We start from the raw sequence: 15,050 nt of genomic DNA, 5'->3' as shown, positions 1-15,050 counted from the left end.
ATAAATATTATTTCTCTATTTTGAAATAGACCCCATCTCCCTTAATACATCTAAAGAAAAAATTAATAAAAATTAATTATCTCTAGCCCTTTTAAGAAATTGAAATAACCATCATATAATCCATCTTTATTTTCAAAGTCTATATATATATTATATGTTCAGAATTTTATTAAAACCGAAATTTTAACTTTAAAATATTGAAAGAATCTATAATTTCTCATAAAATTTAAAAGTTTGACCCAAAATTTTAAAACCTATAATTAATGCTAATTTTCTCAATCATCGTTAAGTCTATTCAGTTTCTCTTTACTCTGCCGTTTGCTATTTTTCTCTAAATTGATGCATATTTTTAATAGTAAAAAATGTTTATATTTTTCTTGTATTACTCTGTATGAAAAAAGTACACATTATATATATAAAGAATAAATTAATAAAAGATTAGGCCAGATCATCAAAGATGGATTTCTGACTTTACGACAATACTGAAGGCCGACAACGCAGATCCGAGTTCCCCCCACCCCACTGAGCAACATGGCAGCAGCCCAAAGTCAAAGGAAAAGCCTGCCCACGTAATCACAGGCGGCGACGGGAAGCTCTTCCCAACTCGTTTACTTTTCTCCAACAGCCCAATCGGCGTATGTTTGTTTTTGAATTTGTTAAGGCCGCCCCCAATGTAATTGAATTCAGACATGCAATTAAAAACCCATTTTCAAGGAAAAAACAAATTTATTCATATATATAGCTGACGTGCAATTCTTTCACATCGTCTGATACAAAAAGTATCAGTATTTTGTATTTTTTTTTTATAACTTGACGAGTCTCACAGTAAATGATGTGTTTACGTACTAATTTATAAATAACAAAGTTTTATAGGGAGACATAACTTCGATGAAATTTGGTTTATGTCATGGCATTTAGGCTACATATTCCACCTGTTAGCTCTTATTAGCTTGTAATAAAGTAGGGGGCGACCTTAGTGGGCATGCTCCTACCACTTTCCTTATTGGGATGCTAGTCATAACGACTAATATTACTCTAGATGTTATGTCGGAAGTTATGGTTGTAACATAGGCTGGTCTTAACGGTTATCATGCTAGGATTGATTTTAAATCAGTTCTCTATTCTTGCCAGAGCCATCTTTGAATCTTTTTGTTCTGTGAGTGAAAAATTCTTAAGCTATGAACATATTAAGTGTGCCTTTAGATTTATTTATGTAACTTACTCACACACTGGGTGAAGGCAAGATCAGAGGTTTGTACACTGGATTCACTTATGGAACAACCATGCAGATTATTCTTGAGATATTTCTTCCATTGTGTATATTTACATAATATCTAACACAGCTAATTTATTGTGCCTCAATCAATTGATATAGGTTTATGGTGTCGTGCTATATATTTTGTACATATAATCTTTAGGAACAAGTTTTAGGTAATTTATCTCTATCACATAATCTCGGTTTATAATTATGGAGTTGGAGCTGTAATTAAAATGATAATAAACATTTGATCCCATTTATTCTCTGTGAGGAATAGAAGTTTATTTTGATAACTATAGCCTGATGAATCATATTTTGTTTCTTTATAACCCTCTTTTAAAATCATTTAGAAATTAGCCAAAAACCTTTTATATATTTCCTTTCGTACTAGGGATGAACGGATTCTATACTTCTGAAATTCAAATATCTTATTTTACCCTTGTGCTCGTCCCTATGAGCCGGCTTCCAAAAGCCAAAATCTCTATACTTGAAGACAACTTTGGCATCTCGTTTTGGGCGGGTATTCCAAAAGAAGACCACATTAGAGTTGTAGAACTGTTACTCTCATTGCCCACGATTACCCATTTGTAAATATAAACTTAGTTTATGCTCATTGCTGTTACTAGTGAACAAAAAGGAAGATTTAGCAGAGAGATTCACAGTTTAAGATGTCAAAAGGAGAGGTGGTTCTTTTGGATTGCTGGGCCAGTCCCTTCAGCATGCGAGTAAAAATTGCACTGGAGGAAAAAGGTGTGCAACGTGAAGATAGAGCGGAGAATTTGTTGGGGGAAAGAGTGAGCTGTTACTCCCCTCACCAGAAGGTGCCTGTATTGCTGCATGACGGAAAGCCCATCTGTGAATCCACGATCATTGTCTGCTATATCGATGAGGTCTGGCCTGCTCAACCACTACTCCCAACTTGCCTGTATGCCAGAGCTCATGCTCGCTTCTGGGCTGACTTCATCGACAAAAAGGTTGGTTCCAACGCATGAATACTAGTAGTTCTACTTATAAGTATGTCCTCTCACAATATTAATGTCACGAAATCTGCGCAAGATTCAAAATTCTGAATTTCTCGTTAGCATTAAAAGTGTACCATTCACGCTGGCTTGTAAATAGAATTCTTCGTAAAATTAAATAAATTACACAATGTAGAATTTTTCAACTGATTTCTTATTTTGGCTAAGTTTTAATTACGCGTAGTTTGTTATCTATACTCTATTATACTTTCTTGTGATCTGTTAATAGTTCAAGGACATGTAAAGAAGTGTAACAACTCAAGGGATTGCCAAGAGCATGATGACCTAATGATATATGACCCGGTTCTCTAAATGGAAAACTTGAATTCGAAACTCTCCACCCTTTATATATATATATATATATATAAACTCAAGGGATTATTTTATGTTATTGTATGGTAATTACCTAAACTCAAGGGATTATGTTTTTCATTATGGTTATATCTACATTGGGAAGGTATATGAAGCGGGCGGGAGAATATGGAGAAGCAATGGAGAGGCACAAGAGGCAGGCAAGGAGGAGTTCATACAGGTGTTGAAGCAATTAAGAAGGAGCTCCTGGGGAGGAGGATTACTTCGGTGGTGAATGCTTCGCGTTTATTGACATCATAGCAATTGCTCTAACCAGTTGGTTCGTGGCGTATGAGAAAATAGCGGGCTTTAAAGTTGAAGACCACTGTCCCAAATTCTCGGCTTGGATCAAGAGGTGCTTGCAACGACAGAGTGTGGCCAAAGTTCTTCCAGACCCAGAAGAAATCTATGAATTTGTGTTGACTCTGAGGAAGATGCAAGGCATCGAATGGTGAAATCAAGCAGTCCTTTCCATCCAGAAGAAAACAGAAGATGAGGAGACAAAAAGAGCAGTCCTTTCTTATTCCACTGGTGCTTTTTTATATATAGATCCTCTGTCACCTGTGGGTTTTGTTGTTTTTGTCCTTCCCGAGTGTTTTAGGTCCTCAACTGCTCGGTTACTAGAACTTAGAAGATTACAAATAAGGGAAAATCATCATTTTCCTTTCATCTTCTGATGCTGTTTGGGGTGATAAACTAATGGAATAAAGGGAAATTGAAGAATTGGCTGATTTCATTGTTTTTCCTCCCCTTGGGAGTAGGTTTGAAGTGGTACGTACAGGGCCTACTTAGATTGGATTGAATAGAGTTAAGACCCAAGACACTTGTAACTTACTAGTACGAAAAATAAAAGGTTACCATCCTGCCAAACAACAGCTGATTAAAGTTCTTAATAAACCGAAGATCAAGGCAAATAGAGAAAAAAAAAAAAAAAGCGTCAAAAGCCCAGAAATGTCAAAGCATATATTACCTGTTAATTGTTATACACATTTGACAGGATGCTTTCACATTAGAAACCGAAAATAAAATAACTTTGAATTAATTGGAAAAAAAAGGGCATAACGCCAACAAAGAAGTTCCTGAAACACACGTGGAAAAATTGAGCTTTGATGCAAGGTATGTTGGGATGGCCTTCAGTGACTTGTACAACATACAGAGAGCTTCAAGTAAAAGACTGCCCCTTTCACCTATAAGATATTGATGTTTATAGTAGAATGTCAAATGCAAACGGTATCCAAAAGTTCAAGGCATAAGCTGGTGGTACTTCCAACTAATGACTCGTGGCTATATTTAGAATTGTATTGTTTCCGATTGCAAACCAGTTGGGCTGGATGCTTCCCAATACTATGACATGACACTGCGACATCTCTATATCCCCCCTTTTTCTCCTGATCAACAGCACTTTATTTCTTTTAAGACACACAATTTCTCCAAGACAGGATCCTTTCGGCCCACTCCTGGGATGTAAAGTTGTACCCCCGGATTCACTCATAGCCTATTATTGCAGAACAATAAGCAATTTTAACTGCTAGATACTTCCCCCTCTTCTGAGAAAAGAATACATGAATATGTTCATAATTTCTACATCAGAAGTCAATCTTCTTATGCAATATACGAAAAAAACACCTGTCACAGCAAAAGTACAACCATTGTCATTCTTTTTATCGCCTCAATGTATTAAGTAGTGTATCAATGAGTCTATCCCACCGTCCTTTACAACATAACACACATGTAGTCCCTGATCCTTGTTATTTACAATTTTTTACTTTCATGCCAAATGCTAGATTCCAAAGAACCTTAAAAGGTCTTGCGATGTCCAGAAGTCCCTGATCCATTATATGCTTGAATTTGCTTACGTAGATTACTACATAATAAGGTCTGCATCCGCTAAAATCAAACCGATTGACCTTTAAAAGGTTATGTGGAGTAACCATTGACATAATGTAGCACTTGTGATCCCTACCCCTTCTTACTTTTGAGTACTAATTGTTTAGAGTATTAAGGCAAAACTTAACATGGGCAGTTTGGTCACAGGGGAGTAAGCACAAGTCCGACTGGTTATGGATCTCTATTTGACTTGATGTATAGCTGTTTCTATGGCAGCATTGATTCGCAATTTTACATCTAAGACCATAAATCAACACAACAACTAAACCTACCCTTGTCTCAACCATTTCAGCCATACCACACTTTTTCTTTTGTTTCTGTCATTTCTACCATTTAATTCTAGCAATTGGCAAGTTAGTATCAGATTACATTCTGTCCCATTTGGTTTGGCTCCCAGTACTCCAGACTTCTTTCACTATCCTCGTGGTGCCATAAAACCAACCCAGCACAAAATTGAGGCAGCAACGAGTGCTGCTAGTCATACAATGCTTTCCATTAAAATTTTATTGTCCAAGTCTGCACATTCACACATCCTTCACAAGATTGCCAATTCTAGAAATTTGAATTTGCAACTCACACAGATTGCCTCTCTCAACAACATAACATGACAGAGAAGGCCCCCAAGAGTAAAACGGGTGTAGTCACTCGAAACAGTTCCAAGATAGGATTCTACCAAGATTCGACTATCGTAGACCCAGGCACACCTACAGCATTACATTGGAGCGTTTCAGATAAAGCCTATTAACGCAAAATGGCTACCCTTTGCGGGTTCTAGAGAGCAACTACCTTTCAGACAACATAGTGTCCCTGCATTCTCATCGAATCCATAGGCAGATAAACAAATTGCTAAGCACATGATCGTGGTTTCAGGGTTGATCACCAAAGTTAATTTCAAAGGTTCAGCTTGCGAAGACACAAACCTTCATTAAACCGAGCCTAAACAACTTCCCATCTGCCTAAAACTCTGCATTCTTCAATTTTCACTACCAACCTAAAACAAAGAAGAAAATTCAAAACATTCCATTCCCTTCTGCGCTCATTATCAACAACGAACCCATTGGTTTACTTTCTTTGTTTCCTCTACCGATGATAAAAAAAAACTTTCTTTGTTTCCTCTTCTCGTAAAATTCTTTAGCTTTCACCTCAATTCCAATAAACGTTCTCGATTTGGAGTCTGCTCTCTACTGTTGCAGTGTACTGCTTAAGACTTGTTAACCACCGAGACAAAGTGAAAACGCATCAACATACATATTGAAGAAAACAAATAATTACCTACAAAGGGCATTTTGCAATTTTCTTCCTCACCCAGAAAAGAAACACAGAGGAACAGCTTTTGCAACATACGCTACATAAATTACAAATACCTGCATCCATAAACAGAATGATCACAAAACGAAGCCTTTCAAATACTCCGGGTCCCGCTTCGCCCTCTCCTGGAACTTCTTAAACCACCGATCCAAAATATCCATAGGCACCACCAGTTTGCTCCCGTCAACGCCGCAAAATGACTGCATGAAATTGAACAGATTCTCCCCGACCTTCAAGGCGAGCCGTTCAATCTTCTTCTCGGCAACCACATCGAGGGAGGGAAGCGTGGCCAAATCCTCCACGGAGACCCCGATCTTGGCCGATAGCGGAGCGGCGTCAGCTGTGAGCTGCATCTGCCCGCCCGGCTCGGGCCACGGAAGCGAGAGCACGGCCGAGGGGCGACCGAGAGTGACCGCGCCACAGAAGAGGAAGGGAGAGCCGGGGGATTGGATGTAAACGGCCAAGGCTTTGTCCGGTGGGAGAGTGAAACTATTGAGGAGGAAAATGCACATTTCACGAACCTGATCGTACGCCTCACCTGCGCAAAGTTAGAATAATTAGAAAAGAATTAGTGAGGAAAAAAAGAGCGCCGACGATAAGGGGGGAAAACGTACCAACAAAGGTGTTCATGTCGAGGACCCAGTGGAAGGTGTCGATTTGGGAGAAGGTAGAGATGTCCATAGGGAAACTACGATTCGGAAAAACGACGCCGAACATGTTTGGTAACAACTTGTTGGTTCTGTATATCCTTGTGCGGGAGTGAGTGAGGGAGGCCGATCGGAGGAGATGGCGGTGCGAGCTGAGAAGATTCGAAATGGATGTTGGTAACTTGGTATCGCGGGATTCGATTAAAATGCGAGAGAATTCAGAAGGGTCCAGAAGCGTCTAGAACGGTGGAGATTCACACCGGATACACTACACTATACTTTCCTAGATAGTTCCTCTTTTATTTCATTTTACTTTCGTCGTTCCTCTTAAGGTGAGTTCAAAATAGTATTTTTCTATTTATTTTTTCTTAAAGAAAAATACTATTTTTCAAAGAGTTCTGTTAAACAGTTATTTTTATTTATTTTATTGATAAAATAATTATTTTATATTAAAAAATAAAAAATCAACAGTATTAATAAAATATATAAAAATACATAAAAAAAACTACACATAAAATTTTAATTTTTTTAATTTTAGACTCTCAAGATATATAGATAATTATAAAATAATTATTAGATGAAATAGTAATAATATGCAACATCTTTCTTTCTAATTTAGTACAGAAATAGTAAATATAATTTTATTATTTCGTTCGAATTGATTCATGTTATATTTAATTTACATAATTTTATATTTAATTTTTATCTTATTCGTTGTATTCGAATTTGAGAGTTTTTAACTTAGAATAAACATATAAAATTACATTTAGAAAAAAAAAAAAAAACATATAAAATTACACGTCAAATAGTCACTCCATGCATCTCCCTATTTTCCCCACTTTTCACTCCTTCCTTCCACTCTGTACTCTACGCTTCACACATTCCGACCGTAGGCTTGGCCCGGCCGCCACTACCGACCAACCGAAATCCTGTTGGGCGATCTTTCCGGTGCAAGGGGCTAGCGGAAGGCAGGGCACCTATAGAAAATTAAGGTGGTTTCTGAATTTATTCAGTTGAAATGCTTCGTTCATATTTATATAGGATGATTAATGAGCAATCTAACAGAATACCAGCTTTCGCTGCCCATTTTAATGGCTGAAAGAACCTGACTTGGAGGCGAAATCCACAAATTCAATTTCGAATTATTGGGTGTTCCTAAAAAAAGAAGAAGAAGACTAATGGGGAGTTTCGGCTCTTAAGTTGGGGTTCTTGGGGTTTAAAGTTCTTAACGCTTGAGAGCACTGGTAAGTGGCTCATGTCGTCTTTGGAGGGGTTCTATATGGTCTGTAGCACGGTTGTGGATGAGGCGGAACCCCATGAAAACGGATTGAAGTTTGGGACTTTTGATGATTTCTTCTAATAGTTTTTTAGCTGAATTGTTAACTTTAAACTTGGTCGCTATGTGTTGTTGTAGCATGGATTATGTTTTAGTTTTGAGCTTACTGGTCTGGTAAATAGGGTGGCCGAACTATAGTGGCATGAACGCCGAATCACAAATTGTCTAAATTCTTACAGTATATTTTTTGTGGATAAGTTGAGGCTTTGTAAGAGTATCCCCGTCCAGATCCCCATAAAACACGGGGAAGGAGAGAATGCTGGAGCTGTCGAATACGATGCGGATGTATAGTATTTCAACAAAGATGGAGAATTTCTGTACATATCGAAAATAGAAATCGCAAAATAGGGATTGGGATTGAGTTGGTAAAATGAGCAAAACCTTGAATTTTTCTCCAAATTATAGAAAAAAATACATTATGCAGACCCGGATGGGGATGCTCTAAGACCTTAAAGGTTGTCTTTTTATTAAGTAATGAAAGATTTGATTAGCTTAACGAATCTCATTGCAATTCAAGTGCTTTCCGTCTGATTGAGAATACTGGAAGGGGAAATTGTAAAGCTTTGATTTGTGGGATTTCATTTGAAACAGCTACAAACATGGTCTTAATTCGAAAGTGCTCTAAAATCCTGGGTAATTTGGATCAAACTTTGAGTACGGTCAGGCTGGCCACATATAAATAGAGAAATTTTGAGTTCTGACTTCTAGTACTGCTCTGGGTTCCCTTAAAATAAATGAAGTCCTCTCAACTTTTGATTATTTTTCATGGTTGGTTATAAAGAAATCCATATTTTCATACTTGGAAATCAAAGAGAGTTATGAAGTCCTCTGAACTTTTGATTATTTTTCGTGGTTGGTTAAAAAGAAAGCCATTTGTTCATACTTGGACATCAAAGAGAGTCCTACTATCATGAGAGGAAAGAAATATATATATATATATTTGTTGTATTTATTTAAGTCACTAAAGATGCGATAAATGTTAATAGCGTTTGATTTCTCATTTACCTTTTGTGTTTTTGCTTTTCTTCTCAGATGCCAGTGGATGTCCTGTAAATATGTCATTTTCAAGGCTTTGTAGAAGAAGCAATCTCCTTCCTTGCATTAAGAATTTACAACATACTTATCCTGAAGCGAGGTAATTCTTTCATAAAACTAACATTGCAACTTGAATCTTTCTTTGATTCTATTTGCTTTGGTAGAAAAGTTGGAAGATTATGCCATGGAAAATTAAAAATCCCAGAGCTAGGCCTGAAATTACATGGGTGGAGGCAGTGAAAGAGGCTATGTTTCAGATAGCGTCGAATGACAAAATAATACACGTGGAAGGCCCTTTTTAGTTGATTAACACCCATAGAGGAGTTCCCGTTTTAATTGTGATTAGGCTTTGTTTAGTTTACTTGGTTTAAATTTTATATTTTCTTTATATGCCTGACTTGCTGTAAAGGCCATGCATCTTTAGGAAGCATTTTATGGCATGTTACTTGTTTACTCCAGCTTCAGTGATCTGTTATACTTTCTTGTGATCTGTTAATAGTTCAAGGACGTGTAAAGAAGTGTAACAACTCAAAGAGATTGCCAAGAGCTTGATCACCTAATGATATACGACCCGGTTTTCCAAATGTTAAATTTGAATTCGAAACCCTCCATCCCTTATATCTTCTATATATAAAAAGTGTCCATGAAATGAAAAATTATTGTTTTAACAGAAAATCTTGTTTTTTCGTTAATTTCTTTATTTCCCGTTAAGTCCCCGTTTAGTCTCCATTTGTATTCTATTATAGTTCGCTTTCCGCAGATCAAACCAGCTCCGTTTGAAGTCCTTGCCGCCAGCAACCGTCGCAAGCCTTTCTGTTTTGATGAAAATCATTTTGATGAAAATGAAGTGAAAATAAACCCTTTTTGTTCTGAATTGGGCATTAGCTAGAGTTAAAAGAAAGAGAAAAATCAACTGGGAAAAGGAAAAAAGATGGTGAGAAACTTCACAAGTGGAGTCCAATGAAAGAACTTAAACTAAACCCCACTTAGGACCCACATATCTAATTTCTAAGCCAAAAAAAAAACACACACACACACACCTGTCAGAACATGTATGAATGATTTTTTTTTTTTTTTAAAAAGATCATGAAGAAATACCAGATCAGCGGTCTCGTTCTTGATCTGCTCGAGAAAATTATAAGAAACTAAGAAAATGAGGGTCTTAGAGGGAAATATTTGTGTAAAGATAAAACCAACGCTGCAGAAAACCACGACATGCAAGGAAAAAAAAATCTAAACCCATTTATTAAACTGCTCTTAGTGGGAAACTGCATGTAACTTTGCACCGAACAAAGATTGACTCAAACAAATTAACACATAAAAAAGGGAAAAAAGAAACTAAGTCAGAACTAGGCTTCTCTAGCCATGGACAGTGGAGAGAGAAAGAAAACTACTAAAACCACTGTTTCTAAAGTGCAATGGAGGAGATCGAGAAGAGAAGCAGTAGATCTGGCTGGAAATCGCAGAGGTTGAGAGAGAGAGAGAGAGAGGCGTTGGTGCTGGGTCTCACAGCTTCTGTGGTTTGGGTTTCAGCAAGACGAAGAGAAATCTAGGGTCGTGAGGTTAAGGGAGAGAGGAAAGAAGGGGTCTGAGTTGAGTGGGAGACGAAGGGAATGGGTGATGTAAACAAAGGGAGAGAGAGGCGTTGGGGCTGGGTCTCACAACTTCTGTAGTTTGGGTTTCAGCAAGACGAAGAGAAATCTAGGGTCGCGAGGTAGAGGAAGAGAAGGGGTCTGAGTTGAGAGGGAGGCGAAGTCGGGAATGAGAGATTGTGTGGTCTAAAATTTTTTGGGAAAAATATCACTGATACAATGTTATATAACAGGATGTAAAGACTAAAATACCTGCACATAAACAGACACAAAACTGAAAACAGAAGGATATAGAAGACAAAACACACAAAAAGCCCACGGTCAGATGAACGAAAAACACAAGAAATTTTTTTGATTTTCAAATATCAAGTAGACCAATAGAAGAATGCCAAGTGTCAGACTCAACGGTCGCCCATACTGCTGTAATGCATCGATAAATATTAGAGAAATCCCTACCCTTCTTTTCATCAAGGCTTGCAATGTGTTAATAAAGTTAGTTTCCTTAGCTGGTAAGCATTATTCCCGATTGTTATTACAAGGGTGCCCTTGTTCCCTTTTTCACTCCAAATTTATGAGGGCTATGAAGCCAAACGACGTAGTTTAGAAGAGAAAGTGAAGGTTGAAATGTAACAAGTGGGCTGGGCTTCACACACAGAACATGCTAGCCCAAAACAGAAAATTAAGCACACTAAACAAGTCCAATTTGAAAAAGAATGGTCCAATAAAATAAAAAGGCACAATAAAACAGATAAAAGATAAATAAAAATGCTACAATTAAATATTAATAAAATAGAACCATAAAATCCAACAGTAAAATAATTTAAAATATAGAGCAATTTAAATAATAAACAATAATTAATATAAAAAAATATGGAGAAATCAAGAAAGAGAGGAGAAGAAGCTTTTGGAATGTGTTTCTTAGAAGAGAGAGAGAGAGAAGGGGGGTGAGGAGGGCTGATTTCGGGCCTAGATAAATTGGGCAGTTTTTTTTTTTTTTTTTAGTGGTTTCAAATGAGAAAAAAACATATTGTTATGTGTTTGTGGACCTGGCTTCTAGCACATGGTTAATTTAAATTTTTTCACTTAGTTTATGAATTGTACATAAAATTGTATTAAGAATTTAAAATATCAAAAAAAAAAAATTTACATTACGCCCAAATATTTGCTAGAATTTATATATATTTTTCCTATGCCTTAAAATATTAATTGAAATCAACATTTTTTTATGAAATATATATTTTCTTAAAAATAATCATTTTACCTAACCACACAAACGTGCATTGCACGTTGATCATGTCCTAGTATATATGTAAACTCAAAAGGATTATTTTATGTTATTGTATGGTTATTACCTAAACTCAAGGTTTTATGTTTTTCATTATGGTTATATCTACATTGGGAAGGTATATGAGGCGGGCGGGAAAATATGGAGAAACAATGGAGAGGCACAAGAGGCAGGCAATGAGGAGTTCATAGAGGTGTTGAAGCAGTTAGAGGGAGCTCTTGGGGAGGAGGATTACTTCGGTGGTGAATGCTTCGCGTTTCTTGACATTATAGCAATTGCAAACCAGTTGGTTCGTGGCGTATGAGAAAATAGGGGGCTTTAAAGTTGAAGACCACTGTCCCAAATTATCGGCTTGGATCAGGAGGTGCTTGCAACGACAGAGAGTGGTCAAAGTTTTTCCAGGCCCAGAAGAAATCTATGAATTTGTGTTGACTCTGAGGAAGATGCAAGGCATCAAATAGTGAAATCAAGCAGTCCTTTCCATCCAGAAGAAGACAGAAGATAAGGAGAAAAAAAGAGCAGTCCTTTCTTATAGTGCTTTTTTATATATAGATCCTCTGTCACCTGTGGGTTATATTGTTTTCGTCCTTCCCGAGTGTTTTAGGTCCTCAACTGCTCAGTTACTAGAACTTAGAAGATTACAAATAAGGGAAAATCATCATTTTCCTTTTTTCTGATGCTGTTTGGGGTGGTAAGCTAATGGAATAAAGGGAAATTGAAGAATTGGCTGATTTCATTGTTTTTCCTCCCCTTGGGAGTAGGTCTTGAAGTGGTACGTACAGGGCCTACTTAGATTGGATGGAATAGAGTTAAGACCCAAGACACTTGTAACTTACTAGTAAGAAAAATAAAAGGTTACCATCCTGCCAAACAACAGCTGATTAAAGTTCTTACTAAACTGAAGATCAAGGCAAATAGAGGGAAAAAAAAAAGCGTCAAAAGCCCCAGAAATGTCAAAGCATATTACCTGTTAATTGTTATACACATTTGACAGGATGCTTTTTCATTAGAAACCGAAAATAAAATAACTTTGAATTAATAAAAAAAATAAAAAAACGGCACAACACCAACAAAGAAGTTCCTGAAACACACGTGGAAAAATTGAGCTTTGATGTAAGGTATGACTGCCTCTTTCACCTACAAAGAGGGGCTGGATGCTTCCTTACAATGAGATAACTGACTATCATCCAACTCAAATCACAGACGACTAAACCATAACTCAAAAATGCAAATCATAGCCCCCGACAAACTCAGACAAACTTCCCCATCTTCGCGGCTCACAGAACACACCACCAGTTTTCTTCCATCAACGCCGCAAAATGACTCCATGAAATTGAACATATTCTCCCCAACCTTCAAGGCGAGCCCGTTCAATCTTCTTCTCGGCAACCACATCGAGGGAGGGAAGCGTGGCCAAATCCTCCACGGAGAACCCGATCTTGGCCGACAGAGGAGCGGCGTCAGCTGTGAGCTGCATCTGCCAGCCCGGCTCGGGCCACGGAAGCGAGAGCACGGCCGAGGGGCGACCCAGACTGACCGCGCCACAGAAGAGGAAGGGAGACCCGGGGGATTGGATGTAAACGGCCAAGGCTTTGTCCGGTGGGAGAGTGAAACTATTGCGGAGGAAAATGCACATATCACGAACCTGATCGTACGCCTCACCTGCGCAGAGTTAGAATAATTAGAAAAGAATTAGTGGGGAAAAAAATAGCGTCGACGATAAGTGGGGGAAAACGTACCGACAAAGGTGTTCATGTCGAGGACCCAGCGGAAGGTGTCGATTTGGGAGAAGGTAGAGTTGTCCATAGGGAAACTAAGATTCGGAAAAACGACGCCGAACATGTTTGGTAACAACGTGTTGGTTCTGTATCTCCTTGTGAAGGAGTGAGTGAGGGAGGCCGATCGGAGGAGATGGCGGTGCGAGCTGATGCCCACTATTTATAGAGGAGGGAGGGGAAGTGGGGAACATCTTCCCCTCCTACTCAATAATGAGGGGACGGAGGATGCCCCACAAAAAGGGTTACTGGGAATCCACCCTAAAAAGGGTTTTTGGGAATCCACACTAAAAAGGGGTTTTTGGGAATCCACCCTTCCACCCTTTTTAGTTTCCGTTTATATGAAGTGGGTCCCAAAAATCCTCTCCCTGGATCCTCTTTTTAGTTTTAGTTTATATGAAGTAGGCATCCTCCTCGATGATGTAAATAATATTTAGTGGGGCATCCTCCTTCCCCTCATTATCGAGTAGCGGGAGATATACTCCCTCCCCTCCTCAATAAAAAGGAGTGAAAAATCGTGGAAATCTTATTTACTGATAGGAAAGATGTTCTCTCGCCGACGCTTGAAAAGAAACTTTGGTTAAAATTAAAATTTTTCTTATTCTGCATTACAACTTATCTCATCTAAGAGAAGTAATGATTGCTTCAAACAAGTTGAAATTTAGTTAAAAAATTTATTTTTATAAATTTTAACTAATTATTTTTTATAATATCAAATAATAGACTCAATAAATTTTTTATTATTTTATTAAAATATTAATTTTTAATTTTTTATTATTTTAATTCTAATTATAATTTGAATATTCAATCGTTATTAAAAAATTACACATTAATAATCTGACGTTCACATTATTTCAACGGATAAAATTTTTTAACGATTTTGTGTATTTTAATTAAATTTTAGTTAAATTTTAATTTTATTAAATTCACTAATAATGTTCTAATCATTATAAGTTTTTTTAAAATTCTAATACATGTCACGTTCTCTCACCTCTACGCCAGGAAGAATCTAACTCATTTATTCCTTACCTCTATGCTAGGAACAATCTTCTATGCCAGTTCTATTATTAAACATATCAATTTATTTAATCTAATCATTATAAGTTTTTAAATTTTAATATAAAATATAAAAAATAATTTAATTTTTTAAATTTCAACTGCACCAATCTTGCAGGTTAAATTTCTCTTTAAAAAAAATAAAAAATAAATTGTGCGTTTTAGAGATGTGGGTATCCCACCTCCCCCCCCCCCCACAACGGGGCGTGGTGGCCTGCCCATGTTCTCTCCGCCTGCAGCTCGTTCTCCTTCTGCACGGTTTCAGCCCTCAGCCTGCATTCTTGTTGCCGACATTCTCATCGCCATCTAGGGTTGCGGAAAAGGATAAGAACCGATCAAAAGAAGATTTTTTTTTTTTTTTCGTTTCCCAGTATCTCTCCACTTCTAGCATGAATCTTCTTGTGTGCTTTTGTGTTTATTGGATCTGCACTTTTGTGTTTGTTCGATCTATATTTTTTGTGTTTTTTGATTGCTGATTTTGGGTATTTTCTCATCCGAGAA

At 37.4% G+C, this 15,050-nt stretch overlaps 1 protein-coding gene, 1 long non-coding RNA gene and 2 pseudogenes across 2 annotated transcripts; 2 read left to right on the top strand and 2 right to left on the bottom strand.

Annotated features, from left to right (window-relative positions):
• Positions 1–1,514: 1,514 nt before the first annotated feature.
• Positions 1,515–3,485, top strand: LOC122305752 (annotated as a pseudogene).
• Positions 3,486–5,741: 2,256 nt separating this feature from the next.
• Positions 5,742–6,752, bottom strand: LOC122302971 (protein OPI10 homolog). The gene is made up of 2 exons (XM_043114465.1): positions 6,438–6,752; positions 5,742–6,361 (listed from the first exon to the last, which is right to left on the bottom strand). Exons 1-2 carry the CDS (start codon positions 6,538–6,540, stop codon positions 5,901–5,903), a joined length of 564 nt encoding a protein of 187 aa, XP_042970399.1. The 5' UTR covers positions 6,541–6,752; the 3' UTR covers positions 5,742–5,900.
• Positions 6,753–7,302: 550 nt separating this feature from the next.
• LOC122302970 lies at positions 7,303–12,566 on the top strand. Its single transcript, XR_006240569.1, has 3 exons — positions 7,303–7,462; positions 8,839–8,941; positions 11,837–12,566. It is a non-coding gene; the product is annotated as an uncharacterized LOC122302970 (long non-coding RNA).
• A 103-nt stretch (positions 12,567–12,669) lies between these two features.
• Positions 12,670–13,795, bottom strand: LOC122302969 (annotated as a pseudogene).
• Between the last annotated feature and the right edge of the window lie 1,255 nt (positions 13,796–15,050).

This window comes from Carya illinoinensis, chromosome 3, assembly GCF_018687715.1.
Source record: "Carya illinoinensis cultivar Pawnee chromosome 3, C.illinoinensisPawnee_v1, whole genome shotgun sequence".
NCBI classification, from domain to species: domain Eukaryota; kingdom Viridiplantae; phylum Streptophyta; class Magnoliopsida; order Fagales; family Juglandaceae; genus Carya; species Carya illinoinensis.
Note: the sequence above shows the minus strand (reverse complement) of the source record. Positions and strands in the feature narration are given on the sequence as shown.